Below are 17,051 nucleotides of genomic sequence, written 5' to 3'. Positions count from 1 at the left end.
ATACCGAAATTATTAAATTGAATATTATGATCGGGGTTCGGATCCTAAATCTCTCACACTTATGTTTAAGTTTAATTATGATAGTTTTGCTATTTTCATCTATGTAAAAAAAAATGTTGATATATTACTTATTTAATTTAATCTAAACCTAAAAAGTGGTGGCATATACGACAATTATCCTTTTGTTCAACAAAATGGAACTTCCTTCTTTGTAAACTTTTAAATATCACACGCATTGATATTTATTTTTAAAAAGGTGTAATACATTGTCTTTTCTCCTTCTATATAAAACATGTTTTCTTACCAATCATTATTTAGTTCAAATTGATGCTAGAAAGGAACCTGAAACCACTTGATGCTAAATTTAATAGGAAAAATTACAGTTCGATCCCCACAACTACGATCGAAAGAATCTGAAACCACTTAATGTCAGAACTGACAGCCGAACCAAATTAAACATTCCAGTATGCCAGATACTATGGTAAAAAAACACATTTTCTTGAGCAAATGTTTTTGTTTACTTTTGGTGATAGAAGCATTTTTGCTTTTCAGCATCAGGTACACAGTGTGGTTCTAATTGGCCCACAGAAAGGAGTGACGTGTTAACATGACTTCCTTCTTTCTTTCTTTGCGATTGGGAAACAAACAGACAGGTGAGTTACTTTAGAAGTCATTTTTCGCCACACATTCAATTGAAACTTGGAGGAGTTGTAGCTTAACTCTGGCCACGACACAGCTATTCCATTCCAATATACATAAATATTAGACATCCAAATTAATTTAACATCATAATCACATTATATACGGTTTCTGATTTTATATTTAAAATACTTTCTTCCTCCTCAGAATCCAAACACACTAACATTGTATTGTATTGTATTTTTATACGGTGTCAAGTTTTTTTATGTCCAAACTCCAAATATTAATCCTGATACATATAGCAAGGGAGAAGAACACGGGATCAAATAAGGGCTGGCTGAGAATCAGAACTAGATATATCAAAATATAGTTTATAGTTTATTTGAACTTTCAAGAATAATATTATTAGCAATTAGTAACAATTAGCAAAAAAATTAAAATGACAGGGGTGCAAACATACACCTGTAGAGCATAATTTCTATGGCGATAAGATTATTTAATGCACAGTTCAAATTTACAATATTTTCGATATCATCTCAAATTAACAGGCTGATTCCTGATAAACACCCCCAATATGCTTGCTAGCATGATCCCCAGTAGTTCTCAACAAAACTGATTAATTGTGCCAGATGCAGACCACTTATGACTCCATCATCATGTCCAGCAAAGTATATTCACTCCAGCTAGATATAATTCAAAATTTATAGCAAAAGCTATCTACTAAAGAAAAACTATCCAAGAGGGTCAGGAGAATTTTACTAAATTTGTGACAGTTCAGAATTTTTACAACATTCTTACATTGCCACCGATCAGTGCAGGCGCAACCAAAGACGAACCGGTGCTCAAAGGTATTTCCAGACAATCACAAGAAAACCTGCAAGTTTTAATAATTATAAAGTCTGTATCTCTTGCTTAGACAACACAAATCAAAGTATATATTTCACACCCAAGTAGATTGGTAAATTCAGCACGGAGAGTCAATTAAACAAAAACTTTAGGGGCTGTTTACTTTGTGAAAACATTTTCTGTTTTCATTTTCTAAAATATGTGTCGATTTTAAAAGAGTAAATAAAATTAACACTAATTTTAGGAAATGAAAATAGAAAACATTTTCACAAAGTAAACAAGGTCTTATGATTAGCTCTACCATATTAACCATTTGAACACAGTAATTTCGTTCAATTTGGTAGAGAAAAAAGTATCAATAAAGATTAGGTTTCATCAACTAAAAAAAAAGTCCCCTTTCTAGATGGCAGTATATTATTTTTATAAAAAAAATACAGGAATGAACGATCAAATCATTAATATGACATTGTAGATGATAAAAGCCAAGCAAGCTCAAGATTACCAACCTTTGATGCATATCCAATTTGAGGTCACCTGCCTTGAACCACTCTGTAATTTAGGACCAGGTCATCTGATTTCTTCCATATATAAGCTCGCACTGTGGCCAGGCTCATATCAGGAGATAACACCTGAAAATTAACAGTCAGCTAAATCTACATTACTTCGAGATGAGAAAGCATCATATTTAAGAAAAGACTATTGCAAATCAAATTAAACAACTTCCAGTTAATTAGGCTCAAACAATGTTTGATGTCACACTCAGGAGATGTAGGTTCAAAAACTTCGTTAAAATATGAAATTGAAAATTTAGCACATGAGAACAGTTAAAACTACAGACAAATACAATTCCTGTGGTCCATTTTAAAACTAAGGGCATACAGCAGAGTAGAAGAAGAATTAGGTATGAAGACTTGTGACGATAAAGATAACCTATTGCATGACTATAACTGTTTCTGCTAAATGAAGCTTTATTTATTTTATTTTTTTATAAATAAATGAAGCTTTATTGTTGATTGAATTGAAGCAAAGTTTTTCAACCGATCATTTGAAAACAAAGGTAAAAGGTATGTTGAGCTAATTTTAGGGATAATCAAACCAAGAATACTTGACCATATTTAAAGCTACTGCTGAAGATTTTATGAATTCATCCTCTATTGTGTGATTCTAGAAGTCTGGTAGCTTTGTAATTAAAACTACAATGCAAAATAAAGTGCAACTCCAAAGATATATGATGTATTTGATAATTTCCAGCTTTCCGCTAAACATGGCGCACGCAAATAGAGAACAGTACTATATGCATGTCATCAAGACTGTTCAAGAAAACATATAACTTGCCTGATTGTTGCACAATACTTCAATTGAAGGTCTAAGCTTTTGCCAAGGTTTGAATCCAGATCCAGATCGGAAAGATCCATCTCCAACTGCTTGAAGTTGTGACTGTGACCCAGCAAGTCCAGAGGCAAAATTACCATCAGCATGCAAGTTATCCAAAGGTTTATCGAGCACCATCTTTTCAACAACATAATTGATAACCTAAACCAACAAAATAAAAGGGGAAGGTAACTAAGTTGACCATTCAGAAATGCATGATCACCTGGGAGAAATATGCCTCCAAAGTCCACAAAACACACAAACTAAAGATATAAATGAACAAAAACAATCATTAGTTAAGCATGATCAAAGTCAACAACACATGCAAAGTTTTTTAACAAAATTATAATTCCCAGTTATTAATCAATATAAAGATGAAAACTTACTTTGTGAATTCTTAATATACGTGGAGCACTTAGCTTCCCTTGTGTCAGGATCTGGACTGGAGAGCCTTCACATGGATGCAAATAGAAACTGCATCTGCAGAGGTTGTAAAAAAGAATCTATATCAAAGAGAGCACTGTATAACTGATCTAAGATCAATGATAATCATACTAAAGATTTTCCATCAGACTCGAACAATGAATTAATAGACAGTGTTTTCTTGTCTATCTCTACAAAAGTACTGAAACAACAGTACTTTCATGCAAAAACCATTAAAAGTACAAAAAAATTGTTCAAAGATAATCGACACATAGACCAAGCAGCGGATACCATTGGCAAAGGATAGATTCCTGAGACTTCTTAAGCATAAAGAAAATGATGTCAGGTATAAACGTTGTGTTGTGCACTGTCATTCTTTTAGTAAAATATGCAAGTGTAAAATACTTCCATTTAACTCTCTAGAATCATGTTATCATTCACAAGCGCAACACCAATTTTAAACCATCAAAACACGCCTTGCCGTTTTTTTTTGAAATGGAAAACATGCCTTGCCTAAGATATGATTTTCAGGCACACACGTATTTGTGTGTGTGCACGCGCGCGCGTATGATAATGATGATTTTTGAAATGGAAAACACGCCTTGCCTAAGATATGATTTCCGGGCACACACATATAGGTGTGTGTGCGCGCGCATGTATGATGATGATGATGACAACAATGATGACGACATTTACGATGATGTTGATGATGATTTTTGAAATGGAAAACATGCCTTGCCTAATATATGATTTTCGGGCACAAACAAAGTTGTGTGTGTGTGCGCGCGCGAGTGTATGATGATGATGCTGACGATAACGACAACGGCGATGATGAATGAAGAGGAAGGTAAGTACAGTAAAAAGATATGCAAATTTTCATGATCAAGGTTCATTCCTTTTAACTACAACCATCAACCATGTCTTAATGCAATATTTAGGGGAGGAAAAAATGAAGAGGAAGGTAAAAAGTTACTTAGTATTTTCTCTGGGAGGTAACCGGTTATTCAAAATGCAATCTAGACACCACCAGGGAAAGTCTTTCTCGTCCTCCGTTCCATCTAAATCAGTAATTTTTTTCCTCCAAGGACCTCCATGAGTACCCTCAGTAACGATCGAAGGAGAGGAAACAACTGAGAATTCAAATGGAGGATAAACCATAGCATCATTCTCAGAACTCACATCAACCTCAGCTCTCGAATGGATAAGACTTCTAGAAGCAACATCCTTTACAGATAATTCCCCATTAGCTGGAGCCGGAGACCCATTTCTTTGTTTCCGTTTTCTCAGCCAATGAGTCAAGAGTCCTTTTAGGGTTTCTCGGCCCAAATTAACCTGTGCAGAATAACAAGCATTGGTTTAAATTGTTGATCATAAACTACCGAAAACATTTACATAATATCATTGTATGCATGGATCCCGTATTTCTTGAAAGAATAGAAACAAACACATAATATAACTCAGCCAATGTCAGTTCAACATAAATATGGCATTTGAATAATTCCATGTCCACGATACTAGTATCGTGATGGTATCATTTCAGATTGAACAATGTGGCGGCCTATAATTTGAGGGTTACTCGATCCCACATATGGGGAGACAGATGGTGTTACCAATTGTATAAACTTGACATCAATTATTATAGCTGACAGTAACAAGCAAATAGTTACATGAAGTTGATATTGATTCCTACGGCATATTAAAAAACTAGGAGCAAATTCAATATACTATGAAATCTAAAATAAGAGCATGTAAATTGCTTATGACAATGGAGACGAATCAGCCGATACCTTGTCATCTTCAGGCTTGCCAATGATGTTAAGATCTACCGAATACATCTCTGCAGAAAAGCATTGGGGAGTATCCAAATGGACCGACAAACTTCCAAGCCTGGTATCCACTGTGAACCATGCGGGAACGCTTACCTAAAGCAGCACAAGAGAAAAATAAACACTAGCCAGAGCTGATAAACTATTACAATTCATAATATTTTAGTAACAAAAAAAAAGTACAGTTTAAATTAAATATATGCTGTAAATCATTAAGCGTACCATCTCAAATAGCTCTTCCTTTTTCTCCTTAAATGAAACCTAAATAGTCCACAAGTAAAGCATGAGCTAGCTATAATTGAAACTCGCAAACATCATTCAATAAAGGGAAACTCCTTTCCTAGCAAATATGTGATGCAAGTTACCAAATGAAAATCAACCCTTAGTCACCTTTCCATAATCTTCAACCACAACACCTTTGGTAATCTCCCAAAGCTTCACTGAACCAGATGTATCCTATACCAAGTGCCAATTGTCAGTTAAACAGATAACCGACAAAGGCTATTAACTTCACAGCAGAATGAATGACAATATTAGCATGTATGGCACGGTAACACAAAAAGAGAATACCATTATTACCTTTGTCAGCACATGCCTCTTATTATTTAAAACTTCATGTTGCACTATTCCAGGGGTGCCCCTGATAGTTAAGGTGGGTTCTTTATATATAGGAACCTATAAAAAAATTCATAATTTAAAAACAAATTAGGCAATGATTAGTTCCCAAGAACAGAAAGACCCAAAAGAAATTTTATTTTCAACAAAAACTGTTTAGAAGACAAACTCAGTCATGTCCGCAAATAGGAGGCAATAATATGGGATATCTGGACAAACATGCTTCATCTATAAATTTACTTAGGCCTGTTCGGGAGTTAGGAGACGAAGGGAATAGAGGACTTTGGAGAAAGCAGGAGTGAAAGGGATGATATCCCCCCACCACCACCACCACGTTGCAGGGGGTTATTTTGCCCCATAAAACTAAAACTCTATTATATATGGTTGAACTCAAAATGTATTGGGTGAAGGTTTTAGAGGGTTTTGGAAATTTATCCAAATCGTTTTCCTCGTTTTTTTTTATAATCTTCTAAAACAAAAAAAATATCTATCATAACCATTGTTCTCCTCTATTAAAATTTTCTCCCAAAGAAAGTGAGAAATCTCCCTCCTTTCCCCTCCTAACTCCCAAACAAACTCTTAGGGTCTTTCACAAACAAATTCCCTAAGAGAACGGGTCAAGGAGTGTTGGATATAAGTATTACATGTTATCAATTATTTTTAAAAATGTGTATTAAATTAAATGTTTTTCTCATTTAGATAATAAATGTTTTACTTGTTACTTTGTTTCTTTATCCAATACTCTAAAAGAGTAATCGATAGCATACTTCTAGTGACCTACTTTGTTTCTTTAACACAACACTTCAAAGATAAAATATAATATGTAATTAATATGGTGATTATTTCAGAACTAAATGTAACCTACAGGTGTAGATCCTTCTAGTGACACCCTTGCTCTTGAAAAGGACAAGTTTCCTGCTAAGAAAGAATTGCCTCTTTGGAAAATCTTTTGAGGGTTGCATCCTTCAGCAGGCCATCTATGAACTGAAGAATCTGTTGAGGCAACCCATATGCTATCGTTGTCCAAAGCCAATTGAAGAATAGGGTGCTCGCCGGTGCAAAGCAAACTACTCTCTCTTGTTTGCAAATCTGTCAAGTATAACTTGAGGCATAAAAGAATATGGCATTAGGAAGGACGAGCTTCACAAGTTATTAAACAGAACAATGAGACGTCTCAAGTCGTATTAATAAATAAAAAATTGATGTCATTTCCATGGAAGTTGCACTCACCGAAAAGTCTCTTCCACCACTATAAACATGACTAAATGTCGGGGTGCTGGCAAGTGCCCAAACAGAATCCGTATGAACTGCATAAGAATGAACACATCTCTGCTGACCTATATCCCAAAGCCTACAGGGAAAGATAGAAATATTACAAGTCCACCACACAACTAAACAAATAGAAATTCTTACAACATCATATGCATACATTACCTTATCATAGAGTCTGAAGATCCTGATAAGCAAAACCTGCAATAATGAACACTAAAAGTATTACAACTGACTTGTTTGGTGGAAAAAGACTGTTACTTTAAGGGAATAGCCATGCCCAGAAGGAATTCTTTGTTTTCACATTTTTAAAGCCCAGATGGAATGTCACACCGACTAGAGATATGGCGAAATTAGTCTTTATAAGGCTTGGGCAAAATCCTAACCTCTTGAGCTAACTTTCAATGAGTTATGCCTAGTCCAAATTCTAAGAAAAGTATTATAAGTTTATCATGTGTATTGTTATCTATCTATATAGGTTGTAGGAAGGCAACAAATGGCAAACTTACAAACTTAAAAATATAAATGTCAACTAAAAATCTGCATCTAAATTTAAATATTCATTCTATAAACCTGCCAGTAGAATCCAGAAGTAGAGCCCTGATGTTATCTGTGTGCCCTTTAAGCTTTAGCTTCTTTGATCCTGACCTTGTGTCCCAGAGACGTACAACCTAGAGAACCCCAAGAAAATATATAAAAAATAAAATAAAAAGAACTAATAAAGCATGCTATTAGGTCAGAGACAATATCTCATAATCTAGCTAGTGAAATTTATAAAGTGAACATTAAAAAAAACCTTGTCTAACATTACAAAGGTAAAAAGCCTCAACAAGTCAGAGTGTATGCACCATTGTACCTTTTCTGTGCCACCAGAGGCAAGAATTGTTCCACCTTCATTCATGGCCAATGCATAAACAGACTCCTTATGGCCTTTTGCAGCAATTGGAATGTACCCTTGAGTTTGAGTAGTGTGCAAGGATATACTGTTGCTTGAGCTGATATTACGTAAGTTTGTTGAAGGTAGTGAGTTGGCAGAACCATGGATACCATTTGAAGATTCATCAACCGTAGCATCATTGCACTTAGAGACTGGAGCAAGCGCAGCTTCAATATCCCACATAAAAACCTCCCCACCAAGGCCACCAGAGGCAACAATATTGCCCTAAAAAGCAGACACTATTAAAGGATCACGGAACAGATTTGATAATAATACAAACTTTTAATTGAACAGTAGTATCTATTAGATTCAGTGTGGAGCATATTAAAACAAGAAAATCAACCCTTTTTATGCACTTAATAAGAATTGTAGGAAGTTTGAAGTACATTACATTTTTTCCAGCTGCTGCGAGGCAAGTAACATAATCAGTGTGTTGGCGGTGCGTCCTAACACAAGTTCCGGTGGACAAAGCATTCCATGTCTAACACAAAAATACATTAAAATAAATCAAAAGGACTAAATAACTATATCAGTGTGGTAATACTGTAGAAGGGTAAGGATTGTTAGAAGGAATAACAGCCAGCAATCAACAAACCTTAAGGGTTGTATCTGAAGAACAGGAAACAAGTGTGTTGTCACCGACAAGAACAGCATCGTTAACCTGCAAGAATAGAATAACATTTATGTATTCAGTTGTAACTTATAATGTTGTGCACGTGTTATAAATTGCATTAGTTTCATGTTTTGCGGGTATAAAGGAATCAACATTTCCTGACCTCTTATAGTGTAAGTAATACATCCAAATCAAATATGCTAATAAAAAAAGTGAAATTCAAAGATTGATTTAAAGTTGAGATTAAACATTAGAGATGTTTAGAAACATGCATTGTTAACAATCTAATTCAATGGTCACCAAAATACCCTACGTATGAAAAGACCAAAAACTGTGGGTGGGCAGAAATGGGTCATGAATGTCTCATCTGAAAAGCTTCGGGTAGGTCAAGAAAACTATAGATTCATGGGCAAACGACCGGAATTGAACCGGCGCATGGTGGATTCACAATCCACTGCCTTGACCCACTTGGCTACATTCGCCCTACACTATGTCTAAATGACATAATTGCAAATGCTGATGTAGCTTCAAGTAATAGTAGTCAAGAAATATTGCTGCATTGCCAAAATAAGTTTTACCAAACAAATAGAAGGGGAGAAAAAGAAAAGAAATAAAAGGATTACCCAGTCCACATGAGATTCAAAGGTAGCAGAGCATGTTGCCGCGTCCTCAGCAAGTGCCCATCGTTTTAGCCTGCCATCACGGCTTCCGGTGAATAGATAATCTGACCCATCGGGTATTGTGGGCGTAAGTAGGGCCAGACAATTTATGCCTGCACAATGCTATAGAAAACAAAACAACCAACTTTCAAAGACAATAGACGGAGCAACTAAAAAACTATCAAAATTGAAGGAGTTTTGGCCTAAACAAATGATGTTAATGCAAAAATATAATATCTGACATGACTTGACACCTCTATAAGCAAAATGTTAAGTACCGAGCTGAAAGAAGTCAAATACCCTATAAACCAAAAATGTAGCTTTGATTAATTATAAGATAAAATATTGTATAAATGTTTAAATATAAAGGGGAATTACACAAAGCACCGAAAATTCGGTTCAATTTTGAAAAAGAGAATACTCCCTGCATTCATATTTAATTGTCCTCTTAGATAATAAAATTACTATTTTGTGAATCATACCCTTATATTCACTTAATTAATTAATAAGAGAAAGAATTGTCGAGTGATAAAATATTAAAGATAAAGGGTATCTTAGAAAATTAAACAATAATTTCAATACAGATACATTAATTGTATTTCTTAATTTGTGTGTCCTTACCTTAAACTACGCTTACAAATGAATGGAATCGGTAATATTGAATTTTAGAAAGAAAAAAAACCTCCGTTCGAACCTTAATTATATCTTTTAGGAATTCAAATAATCTTCAAAAAATAATTACATCAATCTGATTTTTAAATGTTTGGTTTTTAACAATAAAACAAAGTCCAAATACAGTTTACTAGGAACAAATCAATGTCATTCAAATACTACAATTTGAGGGCTAACTTGACGCCAATAATCTTTCAAGGACCAAAATTTTAGCTTGAAACAAATATTTTGAGAGGAAATTGGCTATTAACTCAAAAAATGTAAATTATGTTTTCATCGACTAAGCAAAATTTGCATGTGTTCGTCATAAACTGCCCAATCAGTCTCAACTAGTCAACAGTTGTACAAGTATGTATAATACCAAAGCCAATATAATATTAGTGGGGATAGAGATGCAACTACAAGAAGCAATAATGAAACTTAACGGTTTTCCTACAACAAATAAAATAAAGAAATAATAAGATCACCTTTGTGTCATCGGAATCGTTCAACACATATGTTAACCTCTTCTCCTTTCGAGGGCGAGTTGAATTGTTCGCGTTACCCGTACTACCCACGCGATGCATCGCAAACACTATAAATAACAGTCATAAATCACATAGTATGAATAATATTCCCGGGAATAAATTGAAGAAAATAATTCCAATTAAGGAATTCTACTTCGGAACATTTCCAACAATATCGAAAATAATATTTGGAAAAAAAGTAACTTCAGATAATGTAGTTTATGAAATATAACCATCTATTTAAGGAGAAAGTACACAGTTCGTTCGTTATCAACAAAAAAAAGTACACGGTTCAATAGAGAGACGTAAAACTTTCACTTCCAAAGAAGCCATATACAAGAATGGTCTAACCATAATCCCATATCCCATTAGCACTTTACATTAAATAAACTATCACTAAGAATTCTCTTTAAATATTATCATGTTTTCTACTATCCCATCTAGTTAACAGCAGAACTAAAATATACGATTCTAAGTTATTGATTCTTGATCAACTAACTCATTTCTTAACAATTGTATTTGTATAGTGGAAATCACAATTTTCCACACACTCCGAATAAAAACTACCAGTCAAAGCACAATTGCATATAAAAATCATGAAGAATTCGATGAAAATCAAGCCAAAATCCAAAGTGACAGAATCAATCATCAAACATAAACCTACAAGATACATCATACTGAGCTCGATGAACCCCAAATCTTCCCTAAAAATACACACATATAACACGAATAAAGTAGAAGGTAAAAAAAAAAAAAAGTCAAGAAAAATTGAACAAACAAAATTCTTCACGGAAATTAACTACTCTGATCATTAAGATTAAGCGAATTGCAACGAGTTATGAAGTAAACCGAAGTTATAATGAGATGCAAGAAATTATCGTTGTGTAGAATCAAAAGCAGTGAAAAAATCGAAAGAAATGAAATCAACTATAGGAGATGATGAAAAAGTGGATGAAAAAGAGATGAAACAAACCGTGATCAGTGATGAATTTGAAGCAGTTTGATTGTGTATGCTTTTGGTTCCTTTCGAAGCTCGAGTTTCAAGTTCTGTTGAGAGAGAGAGAGAGCTGAGAAATGAGAAGAAACAAAGAGGGCGTAAAAGTGGGCGTCAAAATTTATTCCGGTAGATCCTTTGACCCGATTTGTGTATTTTAACTTTAGGGCACGATGGTCTTTGTGATATATATATAGCTGCTAGAAACCGTGTTGATTCCTCTAATGTCATTTTTGTTTATTACTCATCACTTTATCCCTAAATATAAGGATCCGATAAAAATGTTGTTTCTCAATATAAATTCATTTTCTTGAACAAAAGTTATATAAATTCATTTTAATATTAGTAGATGTATTCTTTATCGGTGAGATATATTAAGTTTTATATTCGTTTTTTTTTATAACTCTTTGGTTTCTAAGAGAAAGTGAAGGTTGAGTGTTTTATAAATCGGATAATATAAATTTAATGTCTTATGGATTTGAGTAAAAATTTGGTGTTCAACGTATGATTGTTCTTTAAGGTCAGTGTAGATGATATAGTTGCTCTAAAGTCAATGTAGATGATTCCGCATTGGTTGAAATAGTTGATGTTAAACAACATATAAATGAGATGACTTATAAATCTAATGTTTTTGAGGTTTTTGGTGAAATTGTGGTGTCAAAGTTATTTGTATGATGATTTTTTTTAGCCTAATATGTTGATCAAACTCAAAAAGGCTCCTCCCTCGCACACCAACCGTTACTTGAATTTAATTTGTATATACCATCCCTGTTGAAAAATAAATTTAAACATATATTCGATTAAATCACGTAATGTGGAAATTTTAAGAATTTGCTTACAAAAGTGACAATGTGGTGTAATTTGATTGAATATATGTGAAAAAAAATAGCAATTAAACTATTTGTTACTTTTTTCAAATAAACTCTTATTAACGTCACTGCATGTTAAAATACGAAAAATCAAAGTTAACTATGCACATATTCAAAATATAGTTTAGGTAGCCCGCTTTTTATCCAAAAAACAATACATACATATACATATATGAGGAGAGATCCGTTGACTCCTTACTCCGCTTAATAACTCGATATCGACATTATATTTCTTCAATTCAATAGTTGAATTCAAAGATCTTATTGAGTAAATCAACTCCACAAATTTTTATAAAAATTCAAAAAATGTAATTATGTATTCAGAGTATTAAAATTCAACGTTTTTTTTTTTTTTAAGATTGTCATACGTTCAATTGAAGTTATTAGAAAAAGTATCAAACAATTTTGAATTTTTATACGAAGTTATTACATAAACGATTTCTTTATCTAAAATTTCCTTTTTAGGTCTGAATTATCTAAAATTTCCTAACAAAGTGATAACCAAAAAAAAAAAATCCTAACAATGTTGTAGGATCATAATCATATGGTAAGACAAACAAATACTATGCCTTAACCAAAACTAAATAAATAATTGAATATATCCAAAAAAAAATAATTAAAATTGATTAATATACTTTGGATTTGGACAATGAGCGTGCGTGTAAACGACGTCGTTTCAGCAGCGTTCTGAATTTCGAGGGAAGCCAATTTCACTAGTTCGTCATATGATCTGAGTTTCCACTTTTACCAGTCTCTCACAGGAACAATTTCAATGGCCGCACTTCGTATCTTAAACAGGATTAGGAACTGTAATCATAATTTATTAAACAAAAACTACGATAACCATTACCGTTCAATTTCCACTACACTGCACCTTCAAAGTTCATGGATAAACAAGGTCAAAAACGTCTTCACAGGCCAAAAATCCGACGGCGGACAAGTAGACGCATCTCAATTCACCTCCGAATCATTCACCTTACTCCGTAAGTTCCTTTTTTCATTTCAATTTCTTCTTATTCATTCTTCTAGGTTTTCAATTTTCATCTCACATTCAATTTTGCATACAGATTTTGCTGATGAAATGAAGAAAGCAAGAAAAATTGGTACGTTTAAAGATTACATGGTTGGAAGAAGCAGTGAAGTTACTTTTACTACTGCATTTGAGAAATACGAAGCTATTATTCGATATCTCGCTGCTTTCGATTACACCGGAGAGGTACTCTTTTTATTTTACTTTTATACGTAATAAATATCACATGAAACTCACACATACAAATGATTTATCACCGGTAACAATTTCGGCATTTTGTCAGTTGAGCTAGGACTTACGTGCCTTTTATTAGATTAAACTGTAATTGTATGTATTAATTTGTGTGACATTGTTTTTTTAGGTTTATGATGATTTTGTTTTATTATGTTTAGAATCTGAAGACCAGTCAAAAACAAGAAGCTGCGAAACATTGTAATTGCACGATTGCTGATGTGGAGAATGCACTTGCAAAGTTTACTTGGGCTAAAGAAGCACAGAAGAAGATTCTTGAGTTAAACAAAGAAGGAAAACCCATGCCAAAAAGCATTGCTGAAGTAATCTTCCTCCTTAAATAATGCCTTCAAGTTCTTCGTCATATTATTATTTTTTTGATAAATGCTTCACCATATTATTAAAGGCACAAATATTGGTTTTTATATTAGTTATACTTCGAAATAGGTCTGGTTTGAGCATTTTTATCTTGAGACTTGTACTTTTGGTATAATTAGCACAGTTGGTGTTCCGTATTACAAGCTAGGTGCTAAGCCTTGGGTGAAGTACATGATTTACTTTCAATGATAATTAATGATCGAATTGTTGGCTTTACGAACTGACATTGAAGTATTAGCTCGGTGGTAAGAGTTTAGCTTTGTAATGTCAAGCTACAAAGTTCAATTTCCCTCAGGGATGGTCGTAAAATGATTATTAGTGTCACTTTTATTAATGAATCCTTCTCGATTCCCCAATTAAAAAAAGGATTTAGTTTTAGAATTTTAGAATTGTTATAGACTAATAGACTATAGAGCCCATAGATTTTTATGTATGCTGGACTGCTCAATATTAGTTGCTTATGTTAGCCTTGAAGTATTCTATATACTATATAGCATGTCTGGAATTACAGCGATAGTGGTCAAATCACAATGCCCCCACATGGCTTGAATGTGTCTCGCGGTCACACTGTGATGGTTGCAATTCCCAAAACACATGCATTGTGTTCTTCTGTTAAGATCCATCAGAAACATCATGGTTGATTTTTATTCATGTTACTAGGGCACTTGTTAAAAATTTAAGTTTAGAAGTATTTTCTTGAAAGTTATGTAGTCAACACCTTAAAAGTTTAAATTTTAGATTTTTCAATGCATAACTTTTCTTTTATTTCCCTTATTAGTTCTTTAACAAGTGCCCCTTGTTAGTTGTTAGCAAGACTTTAAAAATAAATAATACCATGTTTATGTGTCTGTTATGTATTTTCTTGTCTTTTGTCTTTTGTTGTTGCCTTGTTGGTATTGATATTTTATTCAGAATTGCTTTCATTGTTTAATTTGGATGTCTATGTGTAAATAATCTAAGCTAATGCAGACTAAGTCAATAATCAATTTCTTTGGTAACTAGGATATATGTGAGTTATATGAATATATGTGTTATACAAGATAAGAAGATTACTTTGTTGTACCAAATAATTTGTATAGATGCTTTTCCTGTTCCTGTAAGGGCATTTGAATTTATGTGTTAACTATCCATATTTATGTTTCTTGTTCTCTAGCTCCAAAAGCTGGTCGGTACAAATCCATTGGATCTTGCAAGGTCTAATTTGGCTCAAAGTGGACAAGTTAGCAGGAATGCCCCCTGTCCATGTGGTTCAAAGAAGAGATATAAAAGGTTGTTCTTCCTCCTTCTGTTCAGAAAAAATAACACCTATAGAGAACAAGCTGATTCTTGACCTTTTTTTTAATTTTAATTTTTTTTTTATAGTATTTGCTTGTTAATCAATTAGAAAAGCGAAATATTACATCTATCTCTGCTTGCTAAAATTATTGGGGTTTCTCACATATAATTACACAGTAGCTGAACTCAATTATACATATTTACATAGATAAGCATATCGGTTCAAAGAATACACAAGTGCTTCATGACCTATAATTTACTGCATTTCTATTGTTTTGATAGATATTGGATTAGTTCGCCTCCTAGTAACTTGTTTATTTCTTGAGTCTCTGACACTTTTAATTAAGCTAAATTTCTTGTTTTGTATATTTTCAAAAACCGGATTTGGTGTTTTAATAGGTATGTGTGAAAACTATTATTGCATGTCTATTTTTAAACAGAACTCTGATATTTTTCTGTTTTTCTTTTTAATCCTTTTCTATTGAAAAGTGAAAGCCCTTTTTCTGTCCCTTAATTGTTTTGATTTTCAATATATTAGAGGCTTCTTTATGAAAATATTTTCAAAATTGATCACCTTATGCTTCTGAATATTTATTTATGAAGGTGCTGTGGAAAGGATTGAAAGAATTCAGAAGCTAAGTATTAGACTTCAAGGAAGCCTTGTCTATTAGAGGTGCACACATATGGTTGAATGGATCAACACTCGTACTGTTTTATTTGGTTCGGATGAAGCTGCCCAATGCACTAGACTGCAGACATGCTCAAACTAAGCTGATGTTAGGATGGGATATTTTGCCAAATAGTTGCTCTAGTTTGTTAGTCTTTACAATTTTTGAGGTGTATTTGGGCAGAAGTAATCGCAATATTTTTGTTTAGTTCAGGAGTAGTTTTTTTTTTTTTTTTGACAATTTAGTTCAAGAGTAATTAGTTAGCTCTATTCTTTCCCTTCTGCCTTAATAGGCAAGAGAATAAGAACAAAATTGTTGAAGCATAATTTAATGTTGATGCTCTGTCCTCTCATTTTGGTCTTTTGTTGATCCAATGTGTAAACTAGTTTTGAAAATTAACATATTTCAATTCCAACTCATATGTTTACTTATAAGCTTTTAGGCACTTTCTCCTTTAATTGCTTTCATTTTTATTAAACCATAGTTAAGCATCTGCTTAATTATGGTTGAGCGATGGTTATTAAATGATGCTGTGGATCAAAGATGTCCAAGCCATGGATGCCAAAAGTATCCACTCAAAATTGTTTAGCAACCTTATTGGCTCTGCAATGTGCATCTCTGTTCTCTGCATGTCATCTAGAAGATGTGAGCAACAACATCTTATGATTCATGCGATAGTTGACACACTAATATTGAACTTAATTAGAAAATGATATTTACTATGCACAAGGGCCATCAATTTTTCTTTTGGAACAGACTATTGTACTCGTTCTGTAAATCGGCCCTCTAGGCCATACATCGTTAACATGTAATGGTTCATGTTAACATCTTGATGCTTCAGCCGGTTAGGTTAAACACTGCTGGAGCTTCCTCCAGCATATGAAAATTAACCATCATTATAAATTGGGAATACAACCATCTCCTTTTTTCTTTCTGGCAATCTAAAAATTGAGTCTGTTTCTGTTATGTCCACCTCTTATACGTTAGAAAAGAAAGTAACTAATGAAAATCTAGGTTAATGCAATCTAGTTGCTGCTGGTGAAATCTTTTCACACTTTTCTCATCAATGATATTGATCAAGATCGAGTGGCTTATAAGGGCTTCCTAATCGTAATGGCGAGACATATGTAACCATCCCTTCCATAGCCATTATGATACAGTAAATCGAGAGGTTACAAACTTACTACCATGGGAGGAATATAAAACCAAATAACATGATATGTTGATAAA

General features: G+C 33.4%; 2 protein-coding genes across 3 annotated transcripts; one reads left to right on the top strand and one right to left on the bottom strand.

The window, feature by feature from the left end:
- Positions 1-996: 996 nt before the first annotated feature.
- Positions 997-11,609, bottom strand: LOC123890849 (WD repeat-containing protein 48). 2 transcript variants are annotated; one of them, XM_045940553.1, is made up of 19 exons: positions 11,350-11,609; positions 10,338-10,444; positions 9,163-9,321; positions 8,522-8,587; positions 8,318-8,407; positions 7,846-8,151; positions 7,563-7,660; positions 7,155-7,190; positions 6,951-7,071; positions 6,586-6,822; positions 5,685-5,780; positions 5,496-5,561; positions 5,328-5,366; positions 5,067-5,201; positions 4,253-4,611; positions 3,243-3,336; positions 2,821-3,018; positions 1,992-2,114; positions 997-1,513 (listed from the first exon to the last, which is right to left on the bottom strand). In XM_045940553.1, exons 2-18 carry the CDS (start codon positions 10,434-10,436, stop codon positions 2,016-2,018), a joined length of 2,298 nt encoding a protein of 765 aa, XP_045796509.1. In that variant the 5' UTR covers positions 10,437-10,444; positions 11,350-11,609; the 3' UTR covers positions 997-1,513; positions 1,992-2,015. The 2 variants fall into 2 exon arrangements, with proteins under 2 accessions (XP_045796509.1, XP_045796510.1); XM_045940554.1 differs by lacking the exons at positions 8,522-8,587; positions 9,163-9,321; positions 10,338-10,444; positions 11,350-11,609 and having other exon boundaries at positions 7,846-8,165; positions 8,318-8,405.
- A 1,271-nt stretch (positions 11,610-12,880) lies between these two features.
- On the top strand, positions 12,881-16,240 carry LOC123890848 (protein translocase subunit SecA). The gene is made up of 5 exons (XM_045940552.1): positions 12,881-13,222; positions 13,307-13,455; positions 13,662-13,823; positions 15,032-15,147; positions 15,757-16,240. Exons 1-5 carry the CDS (start codon positions 13,012-13,014, stop codon positions 15,773-15,775), a joined length of 657 nt encoding a protein of 218 aa, XP_045796508.1. The 5' UTR covers positions 12,881-13,011; the 3' UTR covers positions 15,776-16,240.
- Positions 16,241-17,051: the final 811 nt, after the last annotated feature.

This window comes from Trifolium pratense, linkage group LG6, assembly GCF_020283565.1.
Source record: "Trifolium pratense cultivar HEN17-A07 linkage group LG6, ARS_RC_1.1, whole genome shotgun sequence".
In the NCBI taxonomy this organism is placed as follows: domain Eukaryota; kingdom Viridiplantae; phylum Streptophyta; class Magnoliopsida; order Fabales; family Fabaceae; genus Trifolium; species Trifolium pratense.
The sequence above is the reverse complement of the archived record's forward strand: the minus strand, read 5'-3'. Positions and strand labels throughout refer to the sequence as shown.